This window comes from Salvelinus fontinalis, chromosome 25, assembly GCF_029448725.1.
Source record: "Salvelinus fontinalis isolate EN_2023a chromosome 25, ASM2944872v1, whole genome shotgun sequence".
Lineage (NCBI taxonomy): Eukaryota > Metazoa > Chordata > Actinopteri > Salmoniformes > Salmonidae > Salvelinus > Salvelinus fontinalis.
In genome coordinates, this window is record NC_074689.1 from 32,898,841 (window position 1) to 32,916,700 (window position 17,860).

The following is a 17,860-nucleotide window of genomic DNA, read 5'->3' on the forward strand; positions in this document are numbered from 1 at the left end:
CTGCCCTCCGTCTATTGTGGAGCCTTCCATCTTTTCTTGATCCTAGCCTCATTTCTAATTGCTGAATAAAATGCTATGATGCTGCTCATCAGCTGTTCTGTTCTATTGTTGGTGTTTATTTAAATGTCAAACTATATACGAATATCGAGAGAAAGTATTGTCTTTCCCTCTTTAGTCTTTGACAACGCAGTGGGATTGAGCCACAGTGGAATGAATCATTTGCAGTGGTTGTGAGTCTCGCCACAGAGTTTCTGCGCTTTGCAAAGCGCTGTGAATGAAGTCAGCTGATCATTTGCTATCGCATGATCGACACTCATATCTTCTCTGGCAGAGGATCAAGACGGTGGAACGTTTCATTTCTGAAGGTAGCTATCCTATTGTATTGTCATCATATCAGATTAAATGCAATGTCATTTAAAATGAAATGCATCAAAATGGCAGAGCAAGCGATTTTGACAGATTACCTACGCTTTAAATCGCCTACAATGTAGCCAACGATGGCTATCCGTGAAACTGCATAATTAACCGAGTGTGATATTGTTTATCATATGAATTTAATAATTGGAAAATACATTTACATGTATTTCTGGTCGTGGTGTTTCATTCAAGTATAGGCCTATTTGAATGAACAAAGTGACAAATAACATGTATCAGCTGCAGCCAATTATTATATTAATTAAACATGTTTGCATTATTGGGTTGATTAATCAAATAAATTGCATCGCTGGCAGGGTAGCTTCTCAAATGTCGGGTGTTATTCCACAAAAATGCGTAGAAGTCGTGCCTCAGCAGGTAATGTATTTGTGTTTCATTTGATCGATGGATAATATTTTTACTAGCTACAATGTAACGCGTTGTTTTCTGTGACATGGACAGGGATAGACGAGTCATAACTAAAAGAACGGCGATACCTACAGCGCGTGAGCGCTGGTGTTTACAAGGGGATTATGTTGACATACATCTTTGGGGCAATGCAGATAAGATATTAGGCGTACTACAAATGTTATCAAATCCAGATACTCTCTGCATGTGAGATGTGGTATTGTAAATCAAACAATCACTTATTATTCCCATGCTGGTCTTTATTCCGTTGGTTTGTTCCTCGTGATAAATTGGCATGTGATAATGATTCTGTTTGACGGAGGATGAGCTGGAGATGATGCAGAGAGGGAAGAATAATTCAATGCAAATAGCATCATGGCCCCACCACATCCTTACTTGGATGTTGAATTTCTCATCAGAAGTGTCTGCTCATAGGATATGACCTCTTTGGGTGAATCTCAATATTCTAATGTGGGTTCCCATCATCTCCCCCTCTTCATCTAATGCACTTTTCTGAGAAGTGAGGATAGGTTAAAGCAATATTGTGGAATCCCACCGAGGGTTTTTCTTTCACCTGTCTAGTGCTATAGATTAGTGCAGTATCAAAGGAAGGAGATGCAACAAGGAAGGGAAAGGAAGCCTCAGGACTATTGACAATGAGATCCACCCTTTGTGTATTCTATCTTGACAACAAAGAAATAACAGAATAGTTAAAAAGAACAGCTAGTTAAGAGGATGATTGTCCCCAAGTGTTGATTCAGGACCAGTTTTAGTTGCAGCTCTTCGGGTCAATATTAGGACTGAGAACAGAGAACTTGATCCTAGACTTGCCCTTTGTGTCATAGGACCTCAGCCTGTGGGGTTGTTGGTAAATATGTGAATCCATTGTGACAAGGGATGCACTGACTGAGTGGATTAGCACTATTTTGTAACATTTTAAAACTTAAACAGGAAGTTCAGTATGAGCTGTTGGGTTTGCAGGATTATGCAACAATTTGGAACCCACACTCGCTCTAGTTGCATTACGAGACTGATTATGCTTAAGGAAACAATTTTATTAGGCTAAAGGTCCATTGTGTTTGATTACCTTTACCCTCACAGAACAGACATTCCTTACTATGGATTGTTTATGTTAACATTGCAGTACTCAGTGATGGGAGTGTATCCTCGATTTTAAAATGATTCCATATTTCATGATGTTGCTGAGTCCATAGAACCTGGAAGCATGTCTGGGTTTTACACTGACTACTTCCCCTACCCCTGGCATTAATCTTTTTTCCCCTTAAAGGTTGGGACATAAGGGAGATGAAGCTGATCCTAGATCTATTTTAAAGGGAAACTTCTCCCTGCATCATACCAGAGATTTGAGCTTTGTAGGTGGCTGCTATAAGACCAGACAAGTACACTTGTGTCAAGGGATTCAAGTTCACTCATCTAGCTTTTTATAGACCGGACTCTGAGTGTGTGAATCAGTGTGTCTTGCATAGCATACGAACCACCAAGACACACACACACTGAGTGGACTTCCCAAGCTTTCCCCACACTAGGATTTTCCACTTCCTCAAATGGCCCCATATAACTTAGCCAGTCATGTGCCACAGTCATGTGATGCCTCATGCATATATTCCTAGTCTCTATGCCAAAATCACAATGGAAGTGATTGAATGGTGAATTATTAATCAGTCTATTTTTTTTCCTGTATCAGTGTTTTTTAGCCTGTTTTACAAGACAAGTTTGAACCTGTTGTAATCCAAAAGGAATTGAACATTCAAGTTGAGATGAAGAGATGGTCTTACATCTGAAGAATACATATAAATGCTTACTAAGTCTGTCCTGTCCACTGGTGAGAACTGGAGGTCATCCTGAGCCATTGTTGTCTGTATCCTGCAGCTACAGACTAGACCTGTTGGGGGGGCTATTTCTACACAGATGACCCGTCTAGCATGGAGGAAAATACTCTATCTGTGGTAAAGACGAAAGGGTGGTAAGGACAAAAGGTCACTGAAGCAGGAATGGTGTGTGTCTATACAGAGAGTGAGTGATGGGGGTTGTTCAATCTCTGTAGTATAGATGCAGGAGTATCAGGAAGCATCAGCCCCCTGTGTTAGAGCACCTGCAGTTTTCTGCCTGTATGGATGACATTAAGTCACGACAGATTTTGTGTGTGAAAAAAAACAAAGAAAGGGAAGCATAGGCTATTATGCAGCATTTGAGAGAGAAGCATACAGACAGTGGGAAAGAGAGAAGCATAGCCTTCACAAGGTGTAAAAGAGAGTGGGAAGTAGAGAAGAGCACAGAGATACAGTGATGCTTGCCTGGGATCTCCCCTCTGTTAGCGTACTGCGTCATACCCAGTGAGAATTGACCAGGGATGAAGTACAGAGGGAGAGGGGAGGTGTGTCCTATTTCTCACTTTTGATGCTGGTAAGTCGTGCGTCTTCATGTTGGGCTGTAGTCTCTGGGATATCATCATGGTTGCAGATTGGGTAAGGGGTGATATTGCCATGATAACAGACCGACTGGGATCTGTATGTGCAGACCAGTGTTTCCCAAAGTCTGGCGTCAGGACCCCCAAGGGGTGCAGATTTAGTTTTTTGCCCTAGCACTACACATCTGATTCAAAAAATTACTAGGGCAAAAACCAAAACGTGCACCCTTTGGGGTCCTGAAGACCGAGTTTGGGAAACTCTGGTGCAGACTGTTTATGATAGTGTGCTATATATGCAAGTCTCTCAATTGCAGCAAGCTTAATTGTAAGCCTATGTGTGGTAGGGGATTTTTCTGTGTGTAATCATATGGTTTAGTTATGGTCCTACTCTAGTAGTGTGTATTCTTACAGGCTTTGGTTTTTGATTTCGAGGCTGGTTCTATTTAGGTGCAGAAGAGCACTGATTGGAATGTGTTGCACCTGTCACCTCGTTAGTTGAGGTGATTTTTAAGGGTGGGTATAATTTGTGGAATGTTCCAACAGGAATCTGTTCCAAGGATTTTGTAAGGTACAAGCAACACATACAAAGGTGCATGATCAATTCACCTAGCTGCCGAATAGGCATCCACTCACCACGTAGCTTATTCTTAATGTTTGTTCATAAGCTACCAGAGAAATTTTTCGGAATAAACGTGGTGAGTGAAAACTTAATGAAATTGCCCACTCCCTACTCGGTATCTTGGCCGTGCTGCTGCTCCAGTTTCAACTGTTCTGCCTGCGGCAATGGAACCCTGACCTGTTCACTGTGATTACTATTATTTGACCATGCTGGTCATTTATGAACATTTGAACATCTTGGCCATGTTCTGTTATAATCTCCACCCGGCACAGCCAGAAGAGGACTGGCCACCCCGCATAGCCTGGTTCCTCTCTAGGTTTCTTCCTAAGTTTTGGCATTTCTAGGGAGTTTTTCCTAGACACCGTGCTTCTACACCTGCATTGCTTGCTGTTTGGGGTTTTAGGCTGTGTTTCTGTACAGCACTTTGATATATCAGCTGATGTAAGAAGGGCTATATAAATACATTTGATTTTGATTTGTTGTCTTATTCGGCCCCTATACAACTTTGTATGCGTTGTCTGTTGGCAATCTTGTTATTTATGAAGTTTTAGGAACAGATTCCTGTTGGAACGTTCCACAAATTATACCCGCCCATATTTAAGAGCTGCAGGGCATATGCTCCAGTTGGCATGAGAGATGTTGGAAGAGCTAGACTGCTGTTTATCTCTTTAAGGTTGTGAATACAAAGCCTTTTATTTTGTCTCCCTGTTTGATTTGGTTCATGGTTATTTTCACTCCCTAACCAAGTTGGTGTGGGTTTTAGTTGCGGATAGTGAGGAGGAAACAAAGCTTCCTGAAGCATTGAGGTTTTCCAGCCAATTGAGCGTCATGGTGGATGTGTCATAAAACCTAGCAGTCAAACACTGAAATGGTTCCAATAGTTTTTTTCTCTCCATTTGATCCATTGTGGATTTTAGAAACACTTCAAATAAGGCCTGTGTTTTGATAACTGTAAATCTCTCTTGGACAATGTGACATCAGTATATTCGGTTTTATTTACACTCAGATTTGAAAATGTTGTTGGCATAAAAGTGGACATCATGCAAGACTACAAATCCCTGCACGTCATCTCTAGTTGACACCTTTGCTGTCCGCTACAAGCTACCTTGCTCCAAAATGAAAGATGTATTGAACAGTTTAATTTATTGTTCCATATTTTAACTAATATTTGTCTAATTTATGCACTTGGTGTTATTGTACAGAATACGATCCTAGTAGCCGTCATATTTATTGGTATACAGTCAAACAAAGCACTGCAACATCTTGGACATTTTCCTTACAAGCCAGAATGTTGCATAAAATTACATTTGCAGTTGCTCTGCCGGTTATCTGTACGGTTGGTGATTCATTAGGCTGAAATTAAGACAATCCACGGGAAAGTATTGTTTACCTGACTTAAGAGCACAGGTACTGAAGCAGAAATGTTTCACCTGGCACATGCGCAAAACCATGCAAACGCCTGTTAGTATGCGTGCATGTACTTCTGTCTTGTGCACGTCCCTTTGGTCATGAGCAGACACACCTTAATTGCCACACACACAGACCCGTGTTTGAAGTCTGTTTAATACTTTCCTGTGGATATTTTGTCTCAAATTTCGACCAGCTGAAGGACCAACACCATGGACAATCTGCTGAGTAGTTTCAAATATAATTTTATTTAACAATTGTGACAGACAAGGGACGTTTAGGTTCTTTCTATGTAAATGTACACAATTGAAGGCACTGTCATGTTTCGTGACTAGATGGATGTATAGGGAGTTGGATGAGAAGCCCATTGACCTTCTAATGACTGGGTCAATAGTGTCCCAGCCATGACTGTAACCCACTATGGTCTGGACTGGGATGCAGTCAACCATAAAAACACAAATCAATACACTTGTATATACAGAGTGTAACCGTTCTAAAAGTAGCGCTAGCACTGTGGCGTTCTGTGTTCGAAATAACCAGAAGCATTCTTCAACTCTGCACCATTCTTCCCAGATTAAAGTAACTGGGTGAGACTCTTTTTATTTTTTTCTCTCCATCTTCCTTTATCGCCCTCATTCACTCACTCAATTATTGTTTCTCTCCCGCAGATCTAGCCTGTCGGGATGGACCTGTCTAAACTGCCTAAGATCCGGGATGAGGAGAAGGAGAGCGAGTTTGGATACGTCCATGGAGTATCTGGTCCAGGTCACTATCGCTCACATTTATCTGTCACCAGTACCTCTGTTTAGCCTTCAAAGGTTTTAGCTGATGAAGAGCCCCATCTATATCTGTTGTAGTAGGCTAGGCTGTTTCCACCAATATTGCTTACACTAATCTGGGGGTTAAGTTTGGACTAGACATCACATCTGTCTCTCTTGCATGTGTTTGCCTGCTGTGACCTCTGACCTGTGTTCCCTGGCTGTGCTGTAGTGGTGACGGCCACTGCCATGGCGGGAGCGGCCATGTATGAGCTGGTGAGAGTGGGCCACAGTGAGCTGGTGGGAGAGATCATCAGGCTGGAGGGAGACATGGCCACCATCCAGGTCTACGAAGAGACATGTATCCTAACGGGTTATACTGCACTTGACTGTGCCTGTGTCCCAAAATGGCACCCTATTCCATACGTAGTTCACTACTGTAAAAGAAGCAGGGTGTCATTTGGGATTACATTTTTACTGTACCTGACTCTCTCTATACTCCCTTTAGATAGGTAGGGGTGTGTGTACACACCTACTGTATCTGCACATGATCACACATGTTTTCATTACTGAAAATATTTCTCTGGTACATACAGTGCCTTGCAAAAGTATTCATCCCCCTTGGTGTTTTTCCTATTTTGTTGCATTATAACCTGTAATTTAAATAGACTTTTATTTGGATTTCATGCAATGGACTGACGCAAAATAGTCCAAATTGGGGGAGTGAAATGAAAAAAATGACTTGTTTCTAAAAAGTAAAAAACAGAAAAGTGGTGCGTGCATATCTATTCACCCTTTTGATATGACGCCCCTGAAAAAGATCTGGTGCAACCAATTACCTTCACAAGTCCCATAATTAGTTAGATTGCACACAGGTGGACTTTATTTAAGTGTCACATGATCTCAGTGTATATCTATATAATCACACACACGCCTGTTCTGAAAGACCCCAGAGTCTGCAACACCACTAAGCAAGAAACACCACCAAGCAAGTGGCACCAAGGAGCTCCCCAAACAGGTTGGGGAGAAGTACAGATCAGGGTTGGGTTATAAAAAATATCTGAAACTTTGAACATCCCACAGAGCACCATTTAAATCCATTATTAAAAAAATGGAAAGAATATGGCACCAGAACAAACCTGCCAAGAGAGGGCTGTCCACCAAAACTCAATGACCAGGCAAGGAGGGAATTAATCAGTGAGGCAACAAAGAGACCAAAGATAACTCTGAAGGAGCTGCAAAGCTCCACAGTGGAGGTTGGAGTATCTGTCCATAGGTCTGCTTTAAGCTGTACACTCCACAGAGCTGGGCTTTACGGAAGAGTGGCCAGAAAAAAAGCAATTGCTTAAAGAAAAAAATAAGCAAACACGTTTGGTATCTGCCAGAAGGCATGTGGGAGACTCTCCAAATATATGGAAGATGGTACTCTGGTCAGATGAGAGACAAATGAAGCTTTTTGGCAATCAAGGAAAACTATGTCTGGCGCAAACCAACACATCACCCTGAGAACAACATTCACACAGTGAAGCATGGTGGTGGCAGCATCATGCTGTGGGGATGTTTTTCATCAGCAGTAACTGGGAAACTGGTCTGCATTGAAGGAATGATAGATGGTGCTAAATACATGGAAAGTCTTGAGGAAAACCTGTTTCAGTCTTCCAGAGATTTGAGACTGGGACAGAGGTTCACCTTCCAGCAGGACAATGACCCTAAGCATACTGCTAAAGCAACACTCGAGTGGTTTAAGGGGAAACATTTAAATGTCTTGGAATGGCCTAATCAAAGCCCAGATCTCAATCCAATTTAGAAACTGTGGTATACCTTAAAGATTGCTGTACACCAGCGGAACCCATCCAACTTGAAGGAGCTGGAGCAGGTTTGCCTTGAAGAATGGGCAAAAATCCCAGTGGCTAGATGTGTTTCCATGTGCATGCCATGGAAACATACCCCAAGAGACTTGAAGCTGTAATTGCTGCAAAAGTTGGCTCTACAAATTATTGACTTTAGGGGGTGAATAGTTATGCATGCTGAAGTTTTCTGTATTTTTGGTCTTATTTCTTTTTTGTTTCACAATAAAAAATATTTTGCGTTTTCAACGTGGTAGGCATGTTGTGTAAATCAAATGATACAACCCCCCCCCCAAAATCAATTTTAATTCCAGCTTGTAAAGCAACAAAATAGGAAAAATGCCAAGGGGGTGAATACTTTCGCAAGCCACTGTACACGCGGGCCATGTCCAGATACCCATACTAGTGTACTGCATACTATTTAGCACATACCGTTTAGTTAAAAATATGCAGTATGCCACGGCTGCAACGCAGTAGCAGCTCCTGATTGGCTGAGTAGGTTGGGGGGGCCGAGTGCAGGTGGATTTTTCCAAATTCAACAGACATGCATCTTAACTAGCCTGAAAGTATCTCATTACCAATTTAATATCTTTAATCTCTGAATAGAATATGATTGGAGTTATAAGCCTACTCAGGCTAGTTATAGGCAGACCATCACATTAAACCTATACTGTAGACCATATAACCCATCTATCCTATTTTAAAAAGGACTGAAGACAGAAACAGATCATTTGGTTCCATTTAAACATATTTATTAGTGAAATCAAAGTGCTGTAACATAAATTCAATTAAATAGCCTAGTACACATACCAACACTTTTCAAATGTTCAAATCAAAAGGCTATTGCACAGAAAAATGGTGACAATCAGGTGCATGGCACATTTAGAACCGCTGGACAGCAACATAAAAATAAAGCACTGATCATTGAGAACGAGATCAAAATGACTGCCAAGGCTTGATCCATTAACACATGGTGTGTTCCTGAGCGTTGTCACAGCGGGCGTGTCTGTTGGGGACCCAGTGCTGCGGACAGGAAAGCCTCTGTCTGTGGAGCTGGGCCCAGGCATCATGGGCTCCATCTTTGACGGTATCCAGCGCCCCCTAAAGGACATCAACGACCTAACACAGAGCATCTACATCCCCCGCGGAGTCAACATCGGAGCCCTCAACCGAGACCTGAAATGGGAGTTCTCCCCCGTCAAGAGCTTACGGGTGGGTGTGTCCTACTACTCTATGTCAATGTTTTAATAAAAGTGTTGTGTGGTTTACTAAGTGTGCTACATTATACACAGTTTGAAGTGACCCTAGAGCACGGTTTCCCAAACTGAGTCCTGGGGCCCACCTGGGTTCACATTTTGGTTTTTGCCCTAGCACTACACAGCTGATTCAAATAACTCATCATCAAGCTTTGATTATTTGAATCCACTGTGTAGTGCTGGGGGGCAAAAACCAAAACGTGCACCCACATGGGGCCCCCTGACCCGAGTTTGGGGAAACCCTACCTTAAAGCACATACTGAACTGAACAACAAAAACGTTGAATTGTTCAGTATTAACCCCTCATCACCACTCTCTCTTTCTTAGGTGGGCAGTCACATCACAGGGGGTGATATCTATGGGATGGTATTTGAGAACTCCCTCATCAAGCACAAGATCATGCTGCCCCCGAGGAACAGAGGAACCGTCACCTATGTGGCTCCCCCCGGAAACTATGACGTCTCGGTTAGTCCCACCTCCCTAGTCTCAATCCATAGTAATGCATGTGTGGAAATTGGTGTATTTGGACTAAGGGTTTGGTGTGTGTTTCAGGACGTGGTGTTGGAGCTGGAGTTTGAGGGTATGAAGGAGAAGTTCACCATGGTCCAGGTCTGGCCAGTGCGACAGATTCGCCCGGTCACAGAGAAGTTACCGGCCAATCACCCACTGCTGACCGGACAGAGAGTACTGGACGCCCTCTTCCCGTGAGTCCCCTCTCTCTTACTCCACCTTTCCCTCTTTTTCTGTCACCTTACTCCATCTCTGCTTCTGGGAAACTCTCTCACCACTCTCCCTCTCCACCTTATCCTCGTTCTCCATCTCTGCTTCAAGGACACTATCAGAATATCCTTTCTTATCTGTCTTTGCTATTCTGCTTCAAGGAAACTCAATTACTACTTCTTAACTGTTTCTGCCAATATACTCAACCACTGCTTCCATCTCCCTGCCCCTGGTCTGTTCTGCTTGTGTCTACCTGTCTGTCTCTGTGTCCAGGTGTGTCCAGGGAGGAACCACAGCCATCCCCGGAGCCTTTGGCTGTGGTAAAACTGTCATCTCCCAGTCCCTGTCTAAGTACTCCAACAGTGACGTCATCGTCTACGTAGGCTGCGGGGAGCGCGGGAACGAGATGTCAGAAGTATTGCGAGATTTCCCCGAGGTTGGTGGTGTTTTGTTATTGGATTATCATGATCATCACTATTACCCTTAGCCTGTTTCCAATTGGATGTAAGGATGATTGACAGTGTGTCTGTCCAATAGCTGACCATGGAGGTGGATGGGAAGACTGAGAGCATCATGAAGAGAACAGCCCTGGTGGCCAACACCTCCAACATGCCTGTGGCTGCCAGAGAGGCCTCTATCTACACAGGTAAGAACCCATCACAGGGCCCAGAACACAACACGGCACACCTCCCAGCCAATAGCAGGCCTGAGACCACAACATGGAGCACACCCCCTAACCAATCACCTACTTATCTTTTTTTTATTTTTTTTTATTTTTTTATTTTACCGTTATTTTACCAGGTAAGTTGACTGAGAACACGTTCTCATTTGCAGCAATGACCTGGGGAATAGTTACAGGGGAGAGGAGGGGGATGAATGAGCCAATTGTAAACTGGGGATTATTATCTGCTGTGTGTACCTGTAGGGATCACGCTGTCTGAGTACTTCAGGGACATGGGCTACAACGTGAGCATGATGGCTGACTCCACCTCTCGTTGGGCCGAGGCTCTCAGGGAGATCTCTGGTCGACTGGCTGAGATGCCCGCTGGTGAGTGGCTGCTGGTAACACCCAAAATAGAAAATAGTTACCTTTTAAAAAAAAAAAAAGCAATATAAAGGACAACTTCTAAGGCTGGTGGGGTGATCTAGGTCTAAATCAGCTGGTCATAAAGAAAACACATTTTGTGTATGTCCACAGACAGTGGTTATCCTGCCTACCTGGGTGCCCGTCTGGCATCATTCTACGAGCGTGCTGGCAGGGTGAAGTGTCTGGGAAACCCAGAGAGAGAGGGCAGCGTCAGCATCGTGGGGGCGTGAGTACAGTTAACCTGCCAACACAATCTAGCCACGCTGGAATAGACAGAAGTGGAGTGCTTCTTCTAACGCTATAACCACATGTTACTGTTATTCTGTCCCCCTTTCTTCAGTGTGTCTCCCCCTGGTGGTGACTTCTCTGATCCTGTGACATCGGCTACCCTGGGTATCGTGCAGGTATGAATACAGCCTGTTTCTATCTGGCTCTAATAGGCCACACTCTTACATATGGTTCAAAGAAATAAAGATCAGCTTTAGGGATTATCAATCCTTATCTTCGTCCTCTTTTTCTCTACATCTACCTGCCTCCATCGTTTCTCTCGCTCTCTCTCTCTGCCCCCTCTCTTTCCCTCCCTCTCTCTCTCTCAGGTGTTCTGGGGTCTGGATAAGAAGCTGGCCCAGAGGAAGCACTTCCCGTCAGTCAACTGGCTGATCAGCTACAGTAAGTACACGCGGGCGCTGGACGAGTACTACGACAAGCACTTCCCTGAGTTCGTCCCGCTGCGCACCAAGGCTAAGGAGATTCTGCAAGAGGAGGAGGACCTGGCTGAGATCGTACAGCTGGTCGGCAAGGTGAGGGGGAACAAAGGGCAGGGTGAAGAAAGAGAAGGCAGGGATAACCAATGGCCGCCAGTCCACCCATTATGCCATCAGTGTTCTATTCATTCTTATTTCTATGGGGTAACATTGTGCTCTCTTTAGTTGTAAAGTCTTTTACCTCTGAGTAGATGAAAGAAACATGGAGAATGCTTATGAATTTCCAGTTGCCCAGCGTTTTGAGATCTGTGTAATTTGAAGGGAGGATGGAACTTAATATTGTCCTCGTTGTCTTGGTGACAGGCCTCGCTGGCCGAAACTGATAAGATCACCCTGGAGGTGGCCAAGCTCCTCAAGGATGACTTCCTGCAACAGAACGGTTACACCCCCTATGACAGGTAACACACAGTGTCACTGTCTGACCTACTCAAATATTTCCGGCAAATACCGAAAGACTTCAACTGTATCTCTCTGCCCTCTAAACTCCCTGCAGGTTCTGTCCCTTCTATAAGACTGTTGGCATCCTGTCCAACATAATAGCCTTCTATGACATGGCGCGGCACGCAGTGGAAACCACGGCTCAGAGCGACAACAAGATCACCTGGTCCATGATCAGAGAACACCTGGGAGAGATCCTCTACAGACTCAGCTCCATGAAGTTCAAGGTACAGCAGCAGTCTGTTTCTCCGTCTTTGTGTGTGTTCTTTGTCTTTCTTTCTACTTGTTTTATCTTCCCTCCTTGTACATGTCTGTTTTTCTGGGTGTTTCTCTTGCAGTGTATCTGTATTTTGGTCTCTTTGTGGTGTTGTCTCTGTTTCTCAGCCTCTGTGTTACTTTGTATGTCTAGTCTGTTATTGGACCCAGCCTCTGTTACTCTGTATGTCTGGCCTGTTATTGGACCCAGCCTCTGTTACTCTGTATGTCTGGCCTGTTATTGGACCCAGCCTCTGTTACTCTGTATGTCTGGCCTGTTATAGGGACCCAGCCTCTGTTACTCTGTATGTCTGGCCTGTTATAGGGACCCAGCCTCTGTTACTCTGTATGTCTGGCCTGTTATAGGACCCAGCCTCTGTTACTCTGTATGTCTGGCCTGTTATAGGACCCAGCCTCTGTTACTCTGTATGTCTGGCCTGTTATTGGACCCAGCCTCTGTTACTCTGTATGTCTGGCCTGTTATAGGACCCAGCCTCTGTTACTCTGTATGTCTGGCCTGTTATTGGACCCAGCCTCTGTTACTCTGTATGTCTGGCCTGTTATAGGACCCAGCCTCTGTTACTCTGTATGTCTGGCCTGTTATAGGACCCAGCCTCTGTTACTCTGTATGTCTGGCCTGTTATAGGACCCAGCCTCTGTTACTCTGTATGTCTGGCCTGTTATTGGACCCAGCCTCTGTTACTCCGTATGTCTGGCCTGTTATAGGGACCCAGCCTCTGTGTTAGTCTATACACAACCGGTAAAAAGTTTAGAACACCTACTCTTTCAAGGGTTTTCTTTATTTTTAATATTTTCTACATTGTAGAATAATAGTGAAGACATCAAAACTATGAAATAACACATATGGAATCATGTAAACTCAGGGGAAAAAAGAAACGTCCTCTCACTGTCAACTATGTCTATTTTCAGCAAACTTAACATGTAAATATGTAAATTAAATGTATGTATGTAAATTAACGTGTAAATATTTGTATGAACATAAGATTCAACAACTGAGACATAAACTGAACAATTTCCACAGACGTGTGGAATAATGTGTCCCTGAATAAAGGGGGGTGTCAAAATCAAAAGTAACAGTCAGTATCTGGTGTGGCCACCAGCTGCATTAAGTACTGCAATGCATCTCCTCCTCATGGATTGCACCAGATTTGCCAGTTCTTGCTGTGAGACGTTACCACACTCTTCCACCAAGGCACCTGCAAGTTCCCGGACATTTCTTGGGGGAATGGCCCTAGCCCTCACCCTCCGATCCAACAGGTCCCAGACGTGCTCAATGGGATTGAGATCCGGGCTCTTCGCTGGCCGTGGCAGAACACTGACATTCCTGTCCTGCAGGAAATCACGCACAGAACGAGCAGTATGACTGGTGGCATTGTCATGCTGGAGGGTCATGTCAGGATGAGCCTGCAGGAAGGGTACCACATGAGGGAGGAGGATGTATTTCCCTGTAACGCATAGCGTTGAGATTTCCTGCAATGACAACAAGCTCAGTCCGATGATGCTATGACACACCGCCCCAGACCATGACGGACCCTCCACCTCCAAATGATTCCCGCTCCAGAGTACAGGCCTCAGTGTAACACTCATTCCTTCAACAATAAACGCGAACCCGACCTTCACCCCTGGTGAGACAAAACCGCGACTCGTCAGTGAAGAACACTTTTTGACAGTCCTGTCTGGTCCAGCGCCGGTGGGTCTGATGAGGACCTGCCTTACAACAGGCCTTCAAGCCCTCAGTCCAGCCTCTCTCAGCCTATTGCGGACAGTGTGAGCACTGATGGAGGGATTGTGCGTTCCTGGTGTAACTCGGGCAGTTGTTGTTGCCATCCTGTACCTGTCCCGCAGGTATGATGTTCGGATCCTGTGCAGGTGTTGTTACACGTGGTCTGCCACTGCGAGGACAATCAGCTGTCCGTCCTGTCTCCCTGTAGCGCTGTCTTATGCGTCTCACAGTACGGACATTGCAATTTACTGCCCAGGCCACTTCTGCATTCCTCCATGCAGCAATCCTAAGGCACATTCACGCAGATGAGCAGGGACCCTGGGCATCTTTCTTTTGGTGTTTTTCAGAGTCAGTAGAAAGGCCTCTTTAGTGTCCTAAGTTTTCATAACTGTGACCTTAATTGCCTACCGTCTGTAAGCTGTTAGTGTCTTAACGACCGTTCCACAGGTGCATGTTCATGAATTGTTTATGGTTCATTGAACAAGCATGGGAAGCAGTGTTTAAACCCTTTACAATGAAGATCTGTGAAGTTATTTGGATTTTTACAAATGATCTTTGAAAGACAGGGTTCTGAAAAAGGGACATTTCTTTTTTTTTGCTGAGTTAGGTAAGCAAGAAAGTGTAAAACAAATCAAAATATATTTTATATTTGAGATTCTTCAAATAGCCACCCTTTGCCTTGATGACAGCTTTGCACACTCTTGGCATTCTCTCAACCAGCTTCATGAGGTAGTCACCTGGAATGCATTTCAATTAACAGGTGTGCCTTCTTTAAAAGTTAATTTGTGGAATTTATTTCCTTCATGCGTTTGAGCCAATCAGTTGTGTTGTGACAAGGTAGGGGGGGTATACAGAAGAATCTATCCTATCCTGCCTTTCTAAAGTCTTCGAGAGCCAAGTTAACAAAGATCACCGACCATTTCAAATCCCACTGTACTTGTTCTCAACTGGCCTACCTGGTTAAGTAAAATAGAAATGGCTCTATTTGGTAAAATACCAAGTCCATATTATGGCAAGAACAGCTCAAATAAGCAAAGACAAACGACAGTCCATCATTACTTTAAGACATGAAGGCCAGTCAATACGGAACATTTGAAGAACTATGAAAGTTTCTTTAAGTGCAGTCACAAAAACCATCAAGCGCTATGATGAAACTGGCTCTCATGAGGACCGTCACAGGAATGGAAGACCCAGAGTTACCTCTGCTGCAGAGGGTAAGTTCATTATGGTTACCAGCCTCAGAAATTGCAGCCCAAATAAATGCTTCACAGTTCAAGTTGCAGACACATCTCAACATCAACTGCTCAGAGGAGACTGTGTGAATCAGGCCTTCATGGTCAAATTGCTGCAAAGAAACCCTACTAGAGGACACCAATAATAAGAAGAGACTTGCTTGGGTCAAGAAACACGAGCAATGGACATTAGACAAGTGGAAGTTTGTCCTTTTGGTCTGGAGTCCAAATTGGAGATTTTTGGTTCCAACCGCCATGTCTTTGTGAGACACAGTGTGGGTGAACGGATGATCTCCGCATGTATATTTCCCACCGTAAAGCATGGAGGAAGGAGGTGTGGGGGTGCTTTGTTGGTGACACTGTCAGTGATTTTATTTAGAATTCAAGGCACACTTAACCAGCATGGCTACCACAGCATTCTGCAGCGATACACCATCCCATCTGGTTTGCGCTTAGTTGAACTATAATTTGTTTTTCCAACAGGACAATGACCCAACACACCTCCAGGCTGTGTAAGGGCAATTTTACCAAGAAGGATAGTGATGGAGTGCTGCATCAGATGACCTGACTTCGACAACAAACCCAACCTCGACCAAATTGAGATGGCTTGGGATTAGTCGGACAGCAGAGTGAAGGAAAAGCAGCCAGCTAGTGCTCAGCATATGTGGAAAATCCTTCAAGACTGTTAGAAAAGCAATCCAGTTGAAGCTGGTTGAGAGAATGCCAAGATTGTGCAAAGCTGTCATCAAGGCAAAGGGTGGCTATTTGAAGAATCTCAATTATAAAATATATTTTGATTTGTTTAACACTTTTTTGGTTACTACATGATTCCATATGTTATTTCATAATTTTGATGTCTTCACTATTATTCTACAATGTAGAAAATAGTAAAAATAAAGAAAAACCCTTGAATGAGTAGGTGTTCTAAAAATGTTGACCGATAGTGTATGTCTGGTCTTAGAGTAACACAGAGGCTGGGTCCTATATGTTTCTGGTTTGTTATAGAACCCAGCCTCTGTGTTACTGTTTTTGGTCTGTTATAGGACCCAGCCCCTGTGTTACTCTATGTTTCTGGTCTGTTATAGGACCCAGTGAAGGAGGGAGAGCCCAAGATCAAGGCTGACTATGCCCAGCTGCTGGAGGACATGCAGAACTCCTTCCGCAGCCTGGAGGACTGAGCCCCCACCCCCCGACCCCTCATCCCAGGGGCAGTGCATGTCTGTCACCCCCCCTTCTCTCTGCAGATACCTCCACTGCAGCCTCACATTCCATTTCCTTGTGTTTACACCCAACCTCCTGCCATAAGTTTACCCAACGTGTGTCTGTGTATGGGCAAAAACAGAAGGAAATGTACTGTGTTCTTGTATTATGTTGCTTCCGTGTCTTTGCCCCAGCATGGTCAAAGATCTGCCCCATTACCTTCATGTGTGTATGTTTACATGTCTTTGTGTGTGTGAGACATTTCATCTCACTCTTAACCCCTGCATTGCCCATCCCTCCCCGTTTGTTTTGCACATGGTCTCTGGTCCTAGCTGAGCACCTGACGAGGTCAGTTGATGTAATTATAGTTCAATACCCTCTCTATCTGTACAGAAGATTGACATGAAATACTTAAGCAGAGTGACTATTTATTGCAGGTGTGTGATGTGGACATCGCCTGGGCTGGTTGTTTGTTGTTTTTCTTATGATAGTGATTTACGTGGTGTAGTCTTGTATGTGTGTAAGAGGTGGGCTCTCTTGTCCTCTCCTTTCCACTGCTCATCCAGGCTGTATCACAACCGGTCGTGATTGGGAGTTGCATAGGGCGGCGCACAATTGGCAGCAGCGTCGTCCGGGCTTGGCCGGTGTAAGTCGTCATTGTAAATAAGAACTTGTTCTTAACTGACTTGCCTAGTTAAATAAAATCGTACAAGTGTTTGAGTCCCAAATAATAAAATGTGTAAAATGAAATAAAGCAACAAAACAAAATGGTGAATGTTGTGACTGTGTGATTCAGTAGATATCAGTCTTCTCTGCATGTTCTGTACGTGTAATCAAGATATTGCTACTAGTGTATGTTAAGTTGATAGTTTGTGTGTGTACCGTGCCAACAATAGTAGTAGTAGTGATCACAGATGCAGTCATGTATGTTAGTGTAAGAGTGACAGTAAATTATGTCTGGTGCTGCTGGTTAAACAAGTATTGCTATGTGCATTCCCCTCAACTACATTTAGTGACTGAAATGTTGTAATGTACATACAGTTGAAGTCGGAAGTTTACATACACCTTAGCCAAATACATTTAAATTCAGTTTTTCACAATTCCTGGAATTTAGTCCTAGTAAAAATTTCCTGTCTTAGGTCAGTTAGGATCACACTTTATTTTAAGAATGTGAAATGTCCGAATAATCGTAGAGAGAATGATTTATTTCAGCTTTTATTTGAATTTCTTTCATCACATTCCCAAATACTCTATGTATTTGGTAGCATTGCCTTTAAATTGGG

At 43.8% G+C, this 17,860-nt stretch overlaps 1 protein-coding gene across 1 annotated transcript; it reads left to right on the forward strand.

Annotated features, from left to right (window-relative positions):
• The first annotated feature begins 20 nt into the window (after positions 1-20).
• Positions 21-17,352, forward strand: atp6v1ab (ATPase H+ transporting V1 subunit Ab). The gene is made up of 15 exons (XM_055881966.1): positions 21-365; positions 5,945-6,041; positions 6,267-6,395; positions 8,879-9,093; positions 9,465-9,602; positions 9,690-9,841; positions 10,131-10,293; positions 10,395-10,503; positions 10,783-10,905; positions 11,056-11,170; positions 11,285-11,348; positions 11,541-11,744; positions 12,012-12,106; positions 12,202-12,373; positions 16,463-17,352. The coding sequence occupies exons 2-15, from the start codon at positions 5,960-5,962 to the stop codon at positions 16,553-16,555; spliced, it is 1,854 nt and encodes a 617-aa protein (XP_055737941.1). The 5' UTR covers positions 21-365; positions 5,945-5,959; the 3' UTR covers positions 16,556-17,352.
• The last annotated feature ends 508 nt before the right edge of the window (positions 17,353-17,860 follow it).